This window comes from Epinephelus fuscoguttatus, linkage group LG5, assembly GCF_011397635.1.
Source record: "Epinephelus fuscoguttatus linkage group LG5, E.fuscoguttatus.final_Chr_v1".
Lineage (NCBI taxonomy): Eukaryota > Metazoa > Chordata > Actinopteri > Perciformes > Serranidae > Epinephelus > Epinephelus fuscoguttatus.
The window spans coordinates 4,290,262-4,309,943 of NC_064756.1; the positions used below are offsets into that span (position 1 = coordinate 4,290,262).

A 19,682-nucleotide genomic window follows, 5' to 3' on the forward strand; every position below is an offset into this window, starting at 1 on the left:
ATTAAGCCATGTTTAATGTGTGTTTAATGTGTGTTTTGAATCAACTAAACTTTACAGCACTTCACAGAAACCCCGCCAACGACTACTGTTTCGGATACAAATGCTCACAATGGTGTAGGGTGCAAATATAAATCCACCTTTAAAGTATAAACTAATGAAAACTGCATGCAAAAACGGCACAATGTGCCAACTTTAATCAAAACTCAGACTTCAGTTAAACACTTGTTGATGGCAGCTCAACATCAACTCTTTTCTACTTAATAAAAAGATAAATCAAAAGGTCTCATAAGATTATTTTAACCTCTACCTCTGAAGCATTACGTCCTAATGACTCTTTCTGATTTCAGTTCAAAAACTTAAAAGGAAATCTAGGGTGCACACTGCTCCCGCTGACACACTGACTGCAGGTAGAAAACTGCAGGTGAAGCAGCTTTGTTACATTACCTAAAGAACCAGACCTACATAAATGTCCATCTTTTAAATGGTGATTCAGAACAAGTCCGATTGGCTGATCTTGAGCAAACGTACAGTTCCTTACAAAAAGATCCACTCAGCTTTTCCACAGCCTTGGAAAGGGCAAAGGTGCCCAGGCTGATGATGCACGACTGGGCTCTGCCTCATAAGGGAATGATAGATGAGGACTGTAGCTGTAGGAGGAGAACCAGTCAAGCTTTAAAAGTCAACAGTTAAAAGCTAAAATAAATAAATTCTAAAAGGTGTTATATTGGGCTCCAGCACTGCAGTGCTTTTTTTAAGCTGCAGATAAGCCAGAGAGACCTCAGAGGTGGATAAGTGAAGAGAAAGTTAGAGCCAGTAAACTTTTCCTTTTCCAAACAGCACAAACAGGTGAGATGATTTTTGACTCATCCAGCAGACTGAAACAGCCCCTCAGGAGTTCTGCCTTTGATTTAAATCTTTAGACTTTTTTTCTGTCATATTTTTGTGTTCATACTGTCTGTAACAAGTTTTTGACGTTGAAAGAGCTTTTTAATACACATACAAACTTTTTTTTATTAATGACCGCATGTGTAAAAAGTCTCCCTTTTAAAAATAGCTAAAATAAAAGTGAGATTTTCCATCCTGCTGCATTTTTCCCCCAATAGCATAAATACGTAAATGTTCACGGTATGATAATCGTCACCTTTTACATCATGGTGTACTGCACTCATTACTGCAATCCTAACACCTATTATCTCATGTGCTGTATTTAGTGGTGGATGAAGTACCAGAAAGTCCAACACATTGTCACTCCGACCTCGTCACATATTGACATTTTGGTCATGGACTTTCCACATCCACATACTACATGCAGTGTCCTCCTGGGTGCATCGGCTGTTGACATTCTGGGACGTTGTGTAAAGTTCTCTTGTTTCAAGATACACTTGTTTTCACAGGAAATTTAATGTTTACATACAGTCTCTTTCGAAATAAATATTGACTTTTTTTTCCCCTTTCAACAACAAACACATGGTTGGGTTCAGGCAACAAAAGCACGTGGTTGGGTTTAGGAAAAAGGAACAGGGTTTGGCTTTATAATCTCACAGGACACAAACACCGCTCTCCCGGGTGAAAGTTGGCATTTGTTGGACCCACCCCGACCCCCAACCCCACTTGGACTTTTGCAGCCTTAACTATTGTTCTTGTCCTGCCGTGTTTTTCCCTGATGCTGCTGGGCGCCTTTAAACTCTGACAGTCACGTATCATGTCGATGTTTTGTATATGTCTGATGCGACAAGTCACTGAGCAAGCGCTAGATTTCGGCAGTTTCGGATTGAGACTGGGTTGGTGAGAGAGTTTGCAAACGGATGTTTTGACATAGTTTTGAGGTTGTTAAACGCTTTGACTTCAACACATTAAAAGTTTTCTGTTTTTTGGATTCTTTGTTCACCATGTAGACACACAAGACAGAGTTTTCTTCCAGAATTCAACGCAACTTAAGATAACTGATATACAAATGATCACTTGGAGGGTGAAGCCTTCCTTTAATCTTCCACTACTGGGGGGGGGGGGGGTCGATATTTAGATGCATCGAGCTTTGTCTTGAACGAGCATCGATGTGGATGGACGGATTCTGAAAGCTGAGAAGCGGAGCTGGAGTGATTTAGCGGTGTTTTAGCAGAGTTTGGGTGGAGTTTTCTTTGTAAATAATATTTAGTGTTGTAAATTATAGTATTTGTGGTTTTTTGAGAGCTTTTGAGTTTTCTTATGACGTGTTTTTGGGGGGTTTTGCTGTGTTTTCGTCATTTTTTCACCATAGTTCGTAGTTTTGCCATTGTTTGTCTTTTTTGCAATAGTTTGTGTTTTTATAGTTCATAGATAGTTATAGTCCGTTATAGTTTTGTAAATACTGGAGGAGAAATGTCGAGGAGGTCGACAAGGGACAGAGAGTCCCGGTGAGATTTGTGGATGAGGAAAATGGACCGGAGGACACTGGTGGAGTGTAGTCATCTCAACCACAGTAAGTAATACAGTTTGTATGCACTGGATATGTATTCCCAGTTTTATTACAATAATGTTTTTCTAGTAATCTAGTGTAAATTTGGCTCGTTTTAGAATCGAAAATCGTTTTATAATCGAAATCATTGCCCTCAGAATCGGAATTGAATCGAATCGTGAGGTGCCTCGAGATTCCCACCCCTAACCACTACTGTCCAAATATACTGTCTTAGACACTTTTGTGTTAGTATCTTTTTTTTACGAAAAAGTTAAATGGCTATTGGACCTGAGAGTTCTTTCATCAACAAGATTAACCCCAAAAAATGATGTTTCGTCTCATATCAACTCAAATCTAGACAGATTCTTCTCCTGTTGGGGTCACACCAGGTCCCAAAAACTTAAAAAATCTGAAATCCTACAAGCGTCACATGTTTCATACTGCAGCATTAAAGCTGATATAGTATACCTATAAACAGGCTGTACAGTACACTGAACTGCCGGCAGCATCTTGTGACTGAAACACGCTCTGTCTGCTGCATTCCTGGCCGTAATTACAGAGACGCTACCTGTTGTTGGAACTGCACTACTGTCATTACATTTCCCTGTGAACAATGCCTGGAGCTGCTGGGACTGCCTGGCTGTTGGAGCAGTCGTACTGGCATATCAGAAACACACACACACACACACACACACACACACACACATACACTGTTAACACACAGTTAGAAAGATGACAGCTCCTTCAGGACCAGAGAGTGCAGATGATAGGCTGGAGAGTCTGCTGCCGGCTGCACAATGCAGCATCATTAAACACCAGCAAATGAAAAGGAAAATGTGTGTGTGTGTGTGTATAAAATATAAATGACAAAAGAGAATGTGTGAACAGTAATAAAGGGAGAGATTGTGCTGATCTACGCAGGGAATACTTTATATTTGGGCTGTGTACGTTAGGAAGAGCGAGCGTCCCCCACAGCAGCTGCAGTCATAACCCACAGCAGCACTGAAGAAGAATGTGTGTGTGTGTGTGTGTGTGTGTGTGTGTGTGTGTGTGTGTGTGTGTGACTTAGTATTTACATATATTTTCAGCCAGTCGCCTCTGGTTTTATGCCTTTACCTCACTCTGTGTGTGTGTTTATATTTGCCTTTTCCTCCTGCAGAGAGAGAAAGTGTGTGTGTGTGTGTGTGTGTGTGTGTGTGTGTGTGTGTGTGTGTGTGTGTGTGTGTGTGTGGCCGCAGTGCAATCCAGATCAAATCTCCTGCGCTTGAAGCTACCTGCTGAGGGACAAATCAATTCCATCCCTGGCGTTTTGGTGTCCTGATCTTTCCAAAGAGGATGAGAGGAGGAGGAAGAGGGAGATGGATAGCTGACTCATCAGCTTCCAGTGAGACAACGGCAAAACTCATCATCGAGATGAGAGCAGAGGACACACAGAGGCGCACACACACACACACACAGATCTGCAGCATTTAGGACTGGAGCATGTGAGAGATTAGAGCTGGGTGCATTGAGTGCTTCTCAGCAGCAGAGGGAGCTCCGTTTACACACAGCAGGCAGCTGCTCAAGGGAAAATGTTACCAACATGCTCAGCAGCACTTCGGCAGTGACTTGGTTCAGTCACTTTAGTCTCTCCTCCTTCATGAATACAGGGGAAATGCCAGGTTAGCCAGAATGAGCCCCCACTGTGACAGAAGCTAACCTAGCTCCTCTAAACAGGTGTTAACATCAATTTGTGTGACATAAATACCATCCTCCTCCTCCTACTGCCTCTGATGTCATTCACTAGAATCAGTGTGAACAAGAACCAACCAATCAGAGCTGAGGAGTTTCTGACGCAGCTGTCAATCATGTCAACTGTGGTCAAACTGTCAAACTAGGCAGCACTGATCAAATATGAATCAAGATTCTGTCACTGCGCTGCCTGTGTCTCTGTTGAAAGCAGCCTTCGAAATGACCAAGCTCCGCCCAACAGCTGGACCATCTTGCTCATTCTACAGCTCAACGGTGCACTAAAATATGTTTCTGAAAACACTTGAGGAGAGGAATGAAGCTCTGGTGAAAGTTCAGTCAGGTAGACAACACTTCATGCTCAGGCTGTAAGTTTCTTTCTCACCCTGCTATTCACTCCTTGCACACATGCTCAGGGCAGTTGCTAGGAATTCTGGGCCCCCTGAAAGAATATCGGTGTGGGCCCCTCTGCCCCATTCACTGCCACTTTTTTTACAACTGTGTATTATAATGTTTTTCTTCATTTTTCTGTTTTTCAGTGTTCTTGACGGTGCCTGGTGTAATACACCCAATTTGTTTTCTTTTTTACGATTAACCCCTCAACAAGTCGGAGTATTGTTATGTAAATTATGTATTATTAGTTGTCTTATTCCCATTTCTCTGATTTGCAACACGTTATTACACCTCTTATTGCAAATACATTTTCAATTAACCACTCAACAAATAGGTAGTGGGTATTTTATTGTAACAATCAAGCACTGATATGCAAAAAAACAAAGTGTCCTGGCTCAAGATAGTCCACAAGGTGGAGCCCAAGGTAGATATGTAGCATTTAACTTAAATGTGCAAACAAAACAAACAGCACATGAAATACGTTGTTGTAAAATAAATATCAAGAACAAAAACAAGCCTCATCTAATCTCAATTTAGGTTTAAATTGGCTTGTTTGTTCACTGTCAGTCTGATCAGAAAGCCCAACGCCAGGTCTTTTTGTTGGCAAAGTCACTGATGAGGTCTTTGAAGTCCAACTGTCGGCTTAGCTGACTTTCAATTGAAAGTCTAGCAAGGCTATTTCATTGGACTGCTGGGGGTGAGGGTCTGCTGCGGGGTAAAACTCAGACGAAGCAGCCACTGCTGATTCTGGAGCAGCAGAGCGTAAAGGTTTATTGTTCCATTATATATTACAATATATATTGTAAACATTAAATGTTATGTTTCATGGAAAAACTGTTGCAGAACTAACCTAGTCTTGGAATACACAAAATCTAAATGGGCTTCTTAGTACCATAGATCTAGGCAGACAGCTTCACTTTGCCAGGCAAAAAATATTTTTAAACCATTCAAAAGTCATTGTAAACTGTCCAAAATTCTAAATGGTCTTTTTACTTTGTTGTTGTCAGCTATTATGGTGTCTTTTATTTTATATTGATATGAAAACAAACAACAACAACAACAAATCTTTGAACATTTAACTTTTTTGTATTTAGGCTATTCAAACGTCCCACCAATAACACATTTTTACAAGACCACATTTGAACACATCATGATAACGTAACTGACCTTCGCATGATGCTCATAATTACTGAGTAGAACTTGAATGCGTCATAATACAATTTAATGCAGCCTCTGAGTGAGTGCATATGTGGAGCACTGTCCGACAGTGATATGTGTGAAACACACAGTCCGCTGTCGTAGCCTCCAAATTAGTAATGTTCAGTTAGCTAGCTACACTAGGAATCGTTGCTCTATAATGAACTGGCGACTTTTTAATGAACTGGCGACTTGTCCAGAGTTTAGCCCGGCCCGATGAGACAGCTAACGTAGGCTCCAGCCTGCGCCCCGTCAAAGGTAAGGTTACAGACAATAAATGAATGAACAAGTAGACTAATCGTTCCAGCCGCCCTCGGTAGTTTTACTCTCACCATTCTTAGAGAAAAATTGTTTGATGTCCTGGGCCCCTGCTCTGCTGCTCCTACTCCTGGCCTCCTTCTCAAGTCTTTTCTGGTGTCCAGATTTGTGTTTTTTGGGGGCCATCACCTAGCCTATTTGATCTCCCTCACTCCCTGCTGGAGTTTGCTCGCGCTCACTTGATTCCCATGAGGAAGAGCGAACCATGGTGTGGACCAAACCATTTTTTAAGAAGGGGCCAAGGGGGTTATTGAAATTATTAAAATTAAAATATTGTGTGACTTTGTGGCTTTGTTTTAGTTCGGATTCATTAGTATGAATATATATTAGTTAAGTCTATGCATAATAATTTAGTCATAGAGGCTACTGAGGGCTGTGTGTGGGCCCTAGTGGGCTGTGGGCCCTTAGAATTGTCATCACCTTTCCCCCCTATACGACGGCGCTGCACATGCTCACTCACTTTCTCTCTGTGTGTCATTATCCGGGGCTGTCAACTGAGTCGTCAGCTGTTAAACAACTGATTCACAATCAACCAATAGCACTGTGACACACCTTCTCTGTCAGCCTATCATCTCCTCATTTTATATATGGCTATTTCTCTGCTGTAGTTCTTTCTTGCTGCTGTCGTGTGCACCCTCCATCTTCCCATCACCACCCAGTCTTTACGGATTCATCAGCCTCATCCCCCTCAGCAGTCAGCAGCCTCAGAGTCATCAGCCACCAACACCACCAACTGATGGAGGTTTTGCTCTCTATTATCACTCCTCCTGTTCGTACTAGCGAATAAGAGATTCACTTCTGATGTAAGAGATGGGGGGCAAAACCCATCGTCCTCACTCCCTGTGCAAACACATTCTAGTATATTTTATTGTTTCAGTGTTCATATGTACACCTGACTATTGTTGTAAGACAGAATTGAAAGATTGTGTACCTGTCCTTTAAGAAGCTCAAACACACAGTTGGAGGGTCAGTCAAAGAAAAGATTAAAGATTGAAAGACTGTGCGGTGAAGTGACATTAAGGCCTTTATGTGTCATCCAGTTACTCAAGTCTGTCCCAGTCTAATCTAAAACTTCTGATCATATTTTAAACACCTACTGCCTGCTCCAGGCTGCTCTGTTACACTGGTGACTGGTGACGTTCTTGTTAAGTTACTGTAAATGTGCAATACATGTTTAGTGATGTGCCCTTGCTGTGTAGAGTACATGACAGTACTTGAGCAACTTCAGCTGTCCAGACTGGTTTGGCATTTTCTTGTTCTTTGTCTCTCAGCCTTATTTTTTGCTGATGATGTCTTAATGTGTGCTTCACTGAGTTAGCATCACACTCCTGAACATTGTTAGACTAATGGTGGACATTTACAAAAATCGCTGCAGCAGCACCAGAGATATCACCTTCTTTATTGCATGCATTCTTCTTACTTGTCAAAAACCTGGTGCCTACATTTCGCACAATGCAACTCGACTGCTGACAGTTTGGTGGGAGATTTGCATGTGTTGTGCCACTAGAGGCTTATGTAGCCTGTAGCCACAAGCAGGTATGAGGAGCTGGATTCACCAGTCCAGTAAGCTCAATTCTTTGTAACATGTTTTCAGTCTTCAGTGTTAGTTAACCTAGACCCCGTTTTCCCAGATGTTTGTGTCTAAGTGAGTAGTGGGAACAAACGTTTTTGAAACTGGTCCAGTATTGAGTGAGAGGGCTGCAGCTGGTAGCAGCGAAACAGGCTGCAATGTAATCAGTTGAGGCAATTGCACACCCTCCATCTATGTCTACTAAAAGTGCTCGTTTCTGCCACGTTTGGCTTTAGAATCTTATGGGACACAGACACCGCTCTCTCAGGTGAAAGCTGGTGTTTGTTGGACCCATTCACAACCGTTCCCACCCACCCTACTCTGTCTTTCACCACCTTAAAGGGATAGTGCACCCAAAATGAAAATTCAGCCATTATCTACTCACCCATATGCCGATGGAGGCTCAGGTTAAGTTTTAGAGTCCTCACAACACTTGCGGAGATCCAAGGGGAGAGGAGGTAGCAAACGTCCAAAAACACATAATTGAAACCACAAAATATCTCCATACTGCTTGTCCGTAGTGATCCAAGTGTTGTTTGGAAAAACGTCATTTGAACTCTGTTTCTAGCTTCATTGTAGCCTGTAACTCTAACTGCCTCTCTGTGCATCGAGCTCACGCGTGCGCTTGCGCGACACCGTGAGACATGGGCACCGCGTTCATGTGCTTCGCTGGTCTCCCACGTGAGTGCGGTGCACAGAGAGGCAGTCAGAGCTACAGGCTACAATGAGGCTAAAAACAGAGTTCAAATGAGGTTCTTCCAAACAACTTTTTATGTCGGGGCTTCAGGACACTTGGATCACTACGGACGAGCAGTATGGAGATATTTTGTGGTTTCAATTATGTGTTTTTGGACGTTTGAATCTGGGACGCTGTCAGTCTCCATTAGGTGGAGTTGTGTTGCTACTCCCTCACCTTTCTTCTCCTTTTTCATTTTTGGGTGCACTATCCCTTTAACTTTAATTTTTGTCCCGCCTCGTTGACGCCGCCAACTGCCATTAAACTATAACGGTGACAAGCCGTGCATCATGCTGACGTAAAAGGACAGCTTTTTTGTCAGGGTCTGACGCTGCAAGTCACTGCATGAGTGCTCGATTTCGACGTCTTCTGAACGAGACCAGGTTGGACAATTGGCCCCAGGTTGAAAAATACCAAAGCTGCCATTTAAACCTTCACACAATGTCAATACATATGTCACAGTACTCCCCAACACCTGCAAACAGACTGTGATGTGTAAAATTGTTGGAGTTCCCCTTTAAAAGAAAATCTGGAAACAGATATAAAACCAAGATGCACACTGTTTGGATTGTCTCTGTTCTCTTAAAGTAAAATTATGATTGAAGACAGGAAAAATAGCAGAGTGTGAAAGAAAGAGAGAGATACAGAGACAGACTTTCAAAAGAGAAAGGGAGACAGAGACAAAGCCAGCACGGTGATATCTATCAGCAAGTCCCAACAGGTCACCAAGTCACACTGCTCAACAAAGCTTGACCACAACCACACACACACTAACACAACAGATGTGTGTGTGTCAGAATGAGTGTGTGTGATGTAAAGTAAAATGCCTTCTGCAATCTTCCACATGCATCTGAATGACATTCCTTACTTGTGTTTACAGCCTATTTTATCCTGTTATGCGTCCTATACACACTCTTATCTAATCTCTCTCTCTCTCTCACACACACACACACACACACACACACACACACACACACGCACACAATTATCATCACCGCCAACAGTGCACAGAGAAAGGTGAGGGATTTTCACATGAATCCACCGATGCATTAAAATAAGAAATTCATTCACAGTAAAGAACTGTTGTTGTGGCCATTGTTGAGCACTGCAGCATTTCTTCTCCTTTCCTTTCTGTCTCACTGTCCAACATGATCAATGCTCCCTGAGCAAGGAGCAGTAAGGCAGTAAGTGTATTTTAGACCAGCAAAGTGCTTTCAGAATTACATATCCAGCATTTCAGAGGATGTTCCCCCTTCGGGCAGTGATGCTTCAGATGGTTCAGGCTGCTATATGGAGCGTATGCTGTTACCACTTCTTTTAATCTAATCCTAAAAGTTATCACTGTAGCTGGGATGTAAAGAGAGTCATCCAGTGCTTTAGTCCCATTAGAGGTGCTCCAGGGAAATTGTTCTCAGCAGTTATCCAATCAGTGGACTGCTGCCCAGACTACAGTGACATATGATGTTCAGTGACATTAAAACACACCTACAGGGCTCAGGAAAACGCTCCGGACCTGTTCAGTAGCACAGTGCTCTTTGTTCATGTTACTGAGTGAAACACAATGGACGTCGTACATCATCGTACATGATGAGAGGTAAAGAAACAACCTGATTTCACAGAAATATATAAAATGACCATGAACTCTTAACATCGCACTTTTTTGGTGCCAGCTTGTAATTCTAACACATAACATGCCACTACTATGGAAACAGTGCCAATGGATAGTCAATTAGGATCCTTTGTCACGGTGGATACACACATTTTCTGGCTCACTGACATCATGTGATGGGCAGTGGTCAATGTTATGAACCCACAGGTAGTATAAAGCGTGGCTGTACCCGACAGTGGAATTAGATTGGAATATTGGAATAAAGTCAGGAGCGCTCACTCCGCGGCAAAATTTGGCAACCAAAACATCCCCAGAAGTACACTGCACAGCACACTGACTTGCCAAAGAAAAAAAAATCTCAGTCAACTGAGGGGTCTCCGACTGACGATTCAGATATCCGATTTTGAAGTGGCAGCCCTTGTATAAAGACCAAGAAAGTCCACATAGGGTGGTGTATCGGCCAAAGAAACACAGGACTTTCACCCAGGAGGCTGCTGTTTGTGTCCCTTGTGAAACATTGTCTTATTTTAACTCTCTCCTTTACAGAGTTATGTCATGTAACGGGACAAATTTATGCTATGTTATGATGTTCTTAGGGGCCAGACACATGCTGCATTTTAAATGTAGACGCATAGCAGGTGCTCTGAAACGCCAAACTGATGCTATCACGGCACATGTGTTCCCAAACTCCAATTTTTTAGGGTGCAATGACTGAGCCCTGAGAAAAACTTTTGGAACACAGCAGCGCGCTCTGTGCACCATGCAGCGTATGTCACATGATGAGGACCAACCAATCATAGCTGACAGATATCTTTCCCTTCTTCTGTAAATATCAGTCTGTGATAAATATGGAGAAGTTGATTTTAGTGCAGAGCTGCCAGAGCTTTACATCTGTCCCACGGACAACAGGCTGACACATATACAGTGCCTGGAAGAAGATCAGCTCTGCGCTCAGGATTTCAGGTAAATAGGCTATGATACAGTGCGTCTTACGGATGCTTAGCAACCTCAGACATAACCTACAGCCGCACTCTTGACAGCTGGCACGTAAAAAACACAAGAGTAACAAATGCAGTTATTTTAGCAGAAAACACAATTGATATCTCAGCCTAACCAAGTAGTCTGGTGCCTCAACCCAACCATGCCACCACCACGCAATGTGGTGTAAGAAGTCGTGATTATTTTACGTATTTCTGTGAGATCACACTGGATGAAAAGCCACTGGCTGAAAGGCAAACTGTATTAAAACTTAAAGGGAAAAACTACAGCTGTAGGCCGATTATGTCTGATGGTAATGAAGATAAGTGTGATGTGTCTCTGTCCTACATTAACATCCCTTGAATCTGAGAGTGTGAAAAGACTTGTTGACACAACAGATCCTTTGCAGTTGAGGCCAGTTTCAGCTGGTCCACTTGTGATATTGCCACATATCAAGTGATACGGGGAATACAATGGTCTCTAGTGCTACTGTGCTGAAGTGCAATAGCGTGTGAGACCTTGTTACATAGTGTGGTACCATTCACATAAATATGAACACTTTTGATTAGACAGTGAAAATATTGCCCAAATTTTATCATTTCTAAAAACAGGAACTGGTTGAAGACATTAATCTTGCTGATTTAAGGCATTTATGGCTTCCTCCCGTCATTTTTATGGTCCATACAGAATTGTAAAGGCTTCCTGTTGAGCCATTTGAGTGTAATCCCAAGGAGAGACTTTATAAAATGCTTCTTGGAGGCAATAAAAGAGGTTCAGCCCCACCAAGGCTGGGCAGTATTTGAATTTTTTAATCAGTGATGTGACTGATGAATCACCTTCTACGAATGGATTGCATCAATATTCACGTCACATGTGCAGCATATTCATAAATATCAAAACACATACAAATGTTATATTTCTATATTTTCCTGATATGAGAAAATGATCATGAAAAAGCCATGAAGCGACAGCAGCTGGCTTAAGACTGAAGATTTTCTGTGATGGGAGAATCACAGTGTAAACCGTTGACGTGGTTCAGCCCTGCTGTCTACAAGCTTGAAATCGACTTTGTACTAAATGATGCATTTTTTATCCAGACGAGAGGAATATTCTGAGTTGCTGATGTTATTTACAAAAGAATTAACGACATTTGGCTTAAATCACAGTGTCAACAATGTCTACTGACAGATTTAGTTTCCATTCCAGGTGGACCTGTTGTCCGTCAGTCTCAGTGTTGACCCTGTGGTATTAAACTTACTGCGACACTTGGCACAGCGTCCCTTGTCGTACTCCAGCAGGTCCAGTGTCCGGTTTCGGTCGCTGACCGATCGCCTCTGCCCGCTCTCCCTCAGCCGAGCGGCCTCCTCCTTGGCGTACACCCCGAGCTCCTGGGTGTAGCGCCCATACATCTGGAAAGCGACACAGCAAGGTCATTAGTGTCAGTATTTTTTTTAATATACTTTATTAATCCCAAGGGGAAATGTAATTTGTGTCACTCTGTTGTCATACACACTCAGGCCTGAAATACACACATGCACAAACAGGACTTATACATGCATTACAGGCACCCACCAAGCAGTTGGGGGTTCAGTGCCTTGCTCGACAGCGCCCAGGAGGTGAGCTTGTACCTCTCCAGCAGCCAGCCAATGCTCCATACTTGATCTGTACTGGGACCCTCCAGTTCCCAAGCCATATCCCTATGGACTCTGCTAACGCCACCCCCCAATATTCAACTAACACACACATTCCACTCGTCCTACCAACAAGCAGAGATGGGATAACATTTATTTTTCAGGTTTCTAAATCTGCAATTCATTGACATTTAAACAACCACACTGCTGGTTCTGCATCTTTTCCACAACTAACTTTTCCACTGGTAGCACTGGTGCTGCTAACTGTCTCAGATGGTGGCACCACCAAATGATTTGGGCACACCCTTTTCTTGGCACAGTGTGGTATTAATCAATGAGCTTGTGTGCTGATGAATTGTCTTAATTTACATACCCTAGTTTTGCATCGATGTAAAGACTGACAGTGTGTTGAGACTTACTCAGTTTGTGTCTGAACACCTGCTTGAGTGTGGTTTGACGGACTGACTGCTAGCGTTAGCAACAGAGGCTGTGCTAGCTCAGACCTCTGGGTTCACTGCTAAATGCTTTGTGTTGAGGTGATATTTCAGGCTTGAAGTTCTCTGATGGTACGGAAATTCCTTACAGCAGAAACTGCAGAGAACAGTGCTCCTATCAACAGTTCCATCTGGGCGTTTTTCAAATGTAAATGTTGCATTCACAAGGCCGAGCAGTGTCGTCTCGTCTGCCTAAATCACGTGACAAAGCCACCGTGGCCTTCAATGACACACCCAGTCACAGGGCATCACGGAATGAGATTAATCAGTGTTAATGTCTCTTACACGTTATTTTTTTAGTGATTAATTAACCAAAGTGTCAAAACCATTATTTTGACAACCCTAATTATATTATATTGATATTATATTTTGATCTAAGTCTGGGGCCCAGCTCGCCCTTTCTTAAGGTCAGAGGTCAGCCAACACGTCTGTGTGGAAGAATGTTGTACAGCGCAAAGAGCTGTCTCATAGTCTGCAAAAGTAACCCCCCTGAAAAAGATAAAACTTGTCTATTTACTTTAAGGAAACACACACACATGCGCACACACACACACACACACGCCCTCACGGACTCAGCAGTGAACCGAATAACTTCTCACTGGCTCCAAACTGGTCAAACTTCAACCTTAACTGTGACCCCAGCGTTACAACCCACACACACAGACATTGTTTTAAACACACACAAATACACACATACAAAAGAAGTAAAGTCAGCACTACAACAGACAGGAAGTGCCAAGTTTTGTACACAGCCCAGACTTCAGCTCTCCCTTCACTGAAGCTCCTCAGTGGCAGAAAGGAAAGGGGGCATTAATGATTTCCTCTTGGCCGCCAGTCACAGCGCAACAAGGTATTTAAACTCTCCTCAACAGGTCAATCAAGGTCATCAAGATGGATCTCAGCAGCGTGGGAGGTGCTGATGCGTCGGTTATTAGTATTAAAAACAATCAAATATCACCATAGATAAATGCATGTGAGGGATGTTCACAGCACAGACTGTGCTGCGCTTCACTTTACTGCAGCTTCATGACTAATAAGTTCTGAATCAAAATGCCTGCAGGCACTTTTCTCTGGGATTTCAAGAAAAAAAATCCACATGTTAAAAGAATTTGATTTGCAGCAGGACATTTGTCAGCCATTCTGAATTCATGCAAAAACCTACTATTCAATCAGTCCTGCAAAACTGATCCAACTGTGACAAAACTTTGCACACAGTGCAGTTGAACTTCCTCAATTATAGCCGTAACTCTTCTAAGTCCAAACCCTCTGGTGCACTGATGAAGTCCACCGTGAAGGGGCGAACAGGGATTGGAATATACAGCACTGTAGCCTCATTCCTAAATGCATAACGCAAGACTATCTAACTTCATAAGAGTCTATGCAAGTGAGAGGGCCCAGAGAGTGTGTCAGGCTACATTTGGTCATACTGAACTGATCCAACACTGGAACAAATCTGCAGTTTTTCAAATGGAATAAATTCTGTCGGGCACATTTTCAGCTGCACTTGCAAGTCTTAGCTTCAGTGTGTCCTCTATTGAAATCAGATGATGTGCAAGCTTTAAATTCTTTCTTGCTTTGTTGTTTGAGTTGCTGTCGGGGCTGTTTGTGGTGGAGGTGTTGGTGTCAACAACAATGTGACTTGAAACAAATCGTAATATCATGGTCAAAAGAGTTGACTGATAAGAATACATTCATTTTCCGTAACTAGTTATCCTATTAGGGGTCGCAAGGGGGCCGGAGTCTAACCCACCTGACTGGGTGAGAGGCAGGGTTCACCCTGGACAGGTCACCAGACTATCACAGGGCTGACACATAGAGACAGACAACCATTCACACTCACATTCACACCTACGGACAATTTAGAGTCACCAGTTAACCTGCATGTCTTTGGACTGTGGGAGGAAGCTGGAGCACCTGGAGGAAACCCACGCTGACACAGGGAGAACATGCAAACTCTGCACAGGGCTCCCCCACCCTGGGTTCAAACCAGCAACTGACTGACAACAATATATCTACATCTTTATTGACAAATGAAGAGAAGACAAAATTACAGACTTTTTATTCAAGCAATCATGTTAATCTGAAATTTGCATTCCTGCACACCTGGATCAACTTCCTGGTCACACACCTGCAGTGCAGCACCTATAGTGCTGGAGCTAATCACACACTTTATGGCCTCAGAAGATATACCAAGTAAAAAGGTGACAGAAATAAATGATAGCAACATTGAGGTTTTGCTGAAAACAATTCTGACCAAGTGATGGCGCTAGAGAAATAGGCAGAGTATCACTGAAGAACACAAAGACCATGGACGTCTGGACCATATTGCACGGTATTCCATCGAACAGTTGTCTAAACATTTCTCTCTGAATCACAAAAGTTAACCTGTTGGTTGTGCAAAGTTAGTAGGATTCATCCTGTAGCTGGAGAAAAAAATGCCCAACGACTTTGATCTGGGAGCTAATTTACCCGTTCATGATAACTATACAGGGGTTGACGTTTTAAGGCCCATTTATGCTCAACGTTAAATACGGATCCAGATACGGACGGAGCCTACTGTTCATTTCGTCCGCATTTCTGCACGTTTCCATAAAGCTTACGGATACGGGCCAAATGGAGCAGTACCACCGGGAACTGTGGAGGCAGTGTTGCTGTCACTACCCGATACGTAGCTCTAGTGAGATACGAAGAAGAAATAACAATTCAATTTATCGGCAGTACTAGAGAAAAGAATTCTCCGTCCTCCAGTCGTGATGTATTTAACGGCCTCACTGACCACCGCCTCCTACAACGCTGCCTCTGTTTTTGTCTTTTATGCAAGAGGTACATTATCAATATCTCCTCCACAGTCGCCATGTTTGTTTTTGAGTTTGTTGTTGCCTCCTGGTGGATATATTGGTTAACATCCATGCCAATGTAAAGGGCGCATGGACGTACAGTACAGGCCAAAAGTTTGGACACACCTTCTCATTCAATGCGTTTTCTTTATTTTCATGACTATTTACATTGTAGATTCTCACTGAAGGCATCAAAACTATGAATGAACACATGTGGAGTTATGTACTTAACAAAAAAAGGTGAAATAACTGAAAACATGTTTTATATTCTAGTTTCTTCAAAATAGCCACCCTTTGCTCTGATTACTGCTTTGCACACTCTTGGCATTCTCTCCATGAGCTTCAAGAAGTAGTCACCTGAAATGGTTTTCCAACAGTCTTGAAGGAGTTCCCAGAGGTGTTTAGCACTTGTTGGCCCCTTTGCCTTCACTCTGTGGTCCAGCTCACCCCAAACCATCTCCATTGGGTTCAGGTCCGGTGACTGTGGAGGCCAGGTCATCTGCCGCAGCACTCCATCACTCTCCTTCTTGGTCAAATAGCCCTTACACAGCCTGGAGGTGTGTTTGGGGTCATTGTCCTGTTGAAAAATAAATGATCGTCCAACTAAACGCAAACCGGATGGGATGGCATGTCGCTGCAGGATGCTGTGGTAGCCATGCTGGTTCAGTGTGCCTTCAACTTTTGAATAAATCCCCAACAGTGTCACCAGCAAAACACCCCCACACCATCACACCTCCTCCTCCATGCTTCACAGTGGGAACCAGGCATGTGGAATCCATCCGTTCACCTTTTCTGCGTCTCACAAAGACACGGCGGTTGGAACCAAAGATCTCAAATTTGGACTCATCAGACCAAAGCACAGATTTCCACTGGTCTAATGTCCATTCCTTGTGTTTCTTGGCCCAAACAAATCTCTTCTGCTTGTTGCCTCTCCTTAGCAGTGGTTTCCTAGCAGCTATTTGACCATGAAGGCCTGATTCACGCAGTCTCCTCTTAACAGTTGTTCTAGAGATGGGTCTGCTGCTAGAACTCTGTGTGGCATTCATCTGGTCTTTGATCTGAGCTGCTGTTAACTTGCGATTTCTGAGGCTGGTGACTTGGATGAACTTATCCTCAGAAGCAGAGGTGACTCTTGGTCTTCCTTTCCTGGGTCGGTCCTCATGTGTGCCAGTTTCGTTGTAGCGCTTGATGGTTTTTGCGACTCCACTTGGGGACACATTTAAAGTTTTTGCAATTTTCCGGACTGACTTACCTTCATTTCTTAAAGTAATGATGGCCACTCGTTTTTCTTTAGTTAGCTGATTGGTTCTTGCCATAATATGAATTTTAACAGTTGTCCAATAGGGCTGTCGGCTGTGTATTAACCTGACTTCTGCACAACACAACTGATGGTCCCAACCCCATTGATAAAGCAAGAAATTCCACTAATTAACCCTGATAAGGCACACCTGTGAAGTGGAAACCATTTCAGGTGACTACCTCTTGAAGCTCATGGAGAGAATGCCAAGAGTGTGCAAAGCAGTAATCAGAGCAAAGGGTGGCTATTTTGAAGAAACTAGAATATAAAACATGTTTTCAGTTATTTCACCTTTTTTTGTTAAGTACATAACTCCCCATGTGTTCATTCATAGTTTTGATGCCTTCAGTGAGAATCTACAATGTAAATAGTCATGAAAATAAAGAAAACGCATTGAATGAGAAGGTGTGTCCAAACTTTTGGCCTGTACTGTATGTGGGCAGTGACGGTAACATTGTTTGAAACGGACGTATACATTTTTGTACGTAAAGGGAGCATAAATGGGCCTTAATATGACTCACACGTTTAGGCTAAATGTTATGAAGTTACACATAGTTAAGTGCGCAGCTACTTTTTCACCAGCAAAAATCAACATTAGCATTATAAATAAACGTAATGTAACTGTAAATGCACAATGCTAACCAAACTAGCTCGCCAGCTCAACCCTCTTGTCCAAATAAGATCTATTTAAGTCTCCAAAAATTCAAGGTTGTTGATGGCCACAATGCCAAACTCAGGGCTTCAAAACAGGAACCCAAAAACCAGTGGGTGACATCATGGTGGCTATGTCCATGGCTTAAAAATGGGTCATTATTTGTCTCCAGTATGGCATAAACAATCAGAGACTTTTAACTCCTACAGGCTTCCTTTTCTTAACACCTCTGGAGCAGGTGGTTGTGACATAACACCAGTATGACCTTCACTTCACTTCACTTCAACTTTATTATGTCCCAATATGGGCAAATTGGGTTGCAGCAGGCACAGGCATTATAAACAAATTGCAGAAAGTACCTTTGCAAAAAGTACATTTGCATGAGAAACAAAACACACAGATAAATAAAATAAAAACCTAAGAGCATACGTCAGTCAGACAAGTATTTTTGCATGGGGGTGGGGATGGGGGACAGAGTTCATAAAGTGCGATTTAAAGTGCTATGTGCGATTTGCATACCAGTTTGAAAGAACCCGTGGATCAGGCTAGGTCACCTTGCAATGGTGCTTCTCTTTTTACTTTGAGACTGGTTTAGTTGTGTTTACACAGCAAAGCAAAAGGTACACTGCTATTTCTGTCTTAATGTCCAGATTTATAATGCATGCATGTCAAGACAAAACAGACGCTGGTCGCAAGCTTATATTTCTTGGAATGTGGCCCCCATGATCTGACAAAAGGAACAATGTTTAGATAACACACACACAGACTCACGCACACCCACTCTCCCACATTCATACTCACACAATGCTAAACCATGAATGATGACAGAGATGCACTTGGCACCTTGCAAACACCGTCTGCCATGCACACAAACAGGAGGCCTGTAGGCTATTTTTAGCACACACATACACACACCATAAAGCTTAGTTCACTGCTGCTCTACTGGGGTCAACGATCACAGCAGGTTGACCGTCGGCGGTACAGGGCTGTAAACTGTAGAACTGTCATTTAAAAAAGAGCATCGAGGACATTAACCTAAATAAAGGGCAGTTGCTAATTCAAAGGCCAGAAGGGTTCAGGTCACACAGAAACAATACATGTTTGACGCAGCCTCGTAACGACCATGATGTGAAAAGGTCGACAAAACTGTGATTTCCAGGCACTGCAACCCGGCCATGTGCAAGTCCTGTAATATCAAACATGCTTGGTATTTGTCAAGCTTTGCCAATAGCAACACAAGGGTCAATAAAACTCCAGCAGTGTCTGTCACTGGTATCAGCATCTGTGCTGACTACTGAATGGATCAGGCCAGACGTGACTGATCAACACCATTTCTCAATGTCATTTCAAAATCGTGGAGAACAAGTCTGAAAACAATATTTCTGCAGAAGTCTCTACGTCAAGACGCAGTGTGCTGCCAATAAAGTGATTGTTGGATGGTGTACTAGCGTCTAAAACCTCCAAAGTGACTCTCAGTTTGGGAGTTCTGTGTCCAAATGCTTTCAGAACTTTCTGAAGCAGGAAATCACACAACCATGCCCCTTTTATGCAGCAATTGGCCAGGTGTGCAGAGGTGACAGTACGCAGGGATTGAACTTCACCCTTGGGTTCTTTTTCATTCTTCACACAGCTACTTCTGCTACGTTTTGTTCGTATTGAGTGCACCACCATGAATGCCTCCAAGGAGAGAAATTGTGCACCACAATTCCCCCTCCATCCTCCAGCCCATCCCCTCTCTGTGACAACAGGATTTTCTTCCACTTTCCAGTGTGGCTATTTGCAACAAATACAAACACTTTAAAGTTAAG

General features: G+C 42.9%; 1 protein-coding gene and 1 long non-coding RNA gene across 4 annotated transcripts in view; one reads left to right on the forward strand and one right to left on the reverse strand.

Annotated features, from left to right (window-relative positions):
• The window catches only part of LOC125889152 (chloride channel protein 2-like), a 228,301-nt gene that overhangs the window by 147,119 nt on the left and 61,500 nt on the right, over window positions 1-19,682 (reverse strand). For all 3 annotated transcript variants that reach the window (XM_049576902.1, XM_049576901.1, XM_049576900.1), the window contains exon 2: window positions 12,222-12,372. In XM_049576902.1, coding sequence (XP_049432859.1) covers window positions 12,222-12,372 — 151 coding nt within the window. The remainder of the gene's footprint in view (window positions 1-12,221; window positions 12,373-19,682) is intronic.
• LOC125889201 (uncharacterized) overlaps window positions 1-19,682 on the forward strand; it is a 409,754-nt gene that overhangs the window by 52,237 nt on the left and 337,835 nt on the right. The gene's annotated exons all lie outside the window — the stretch shown is intronic.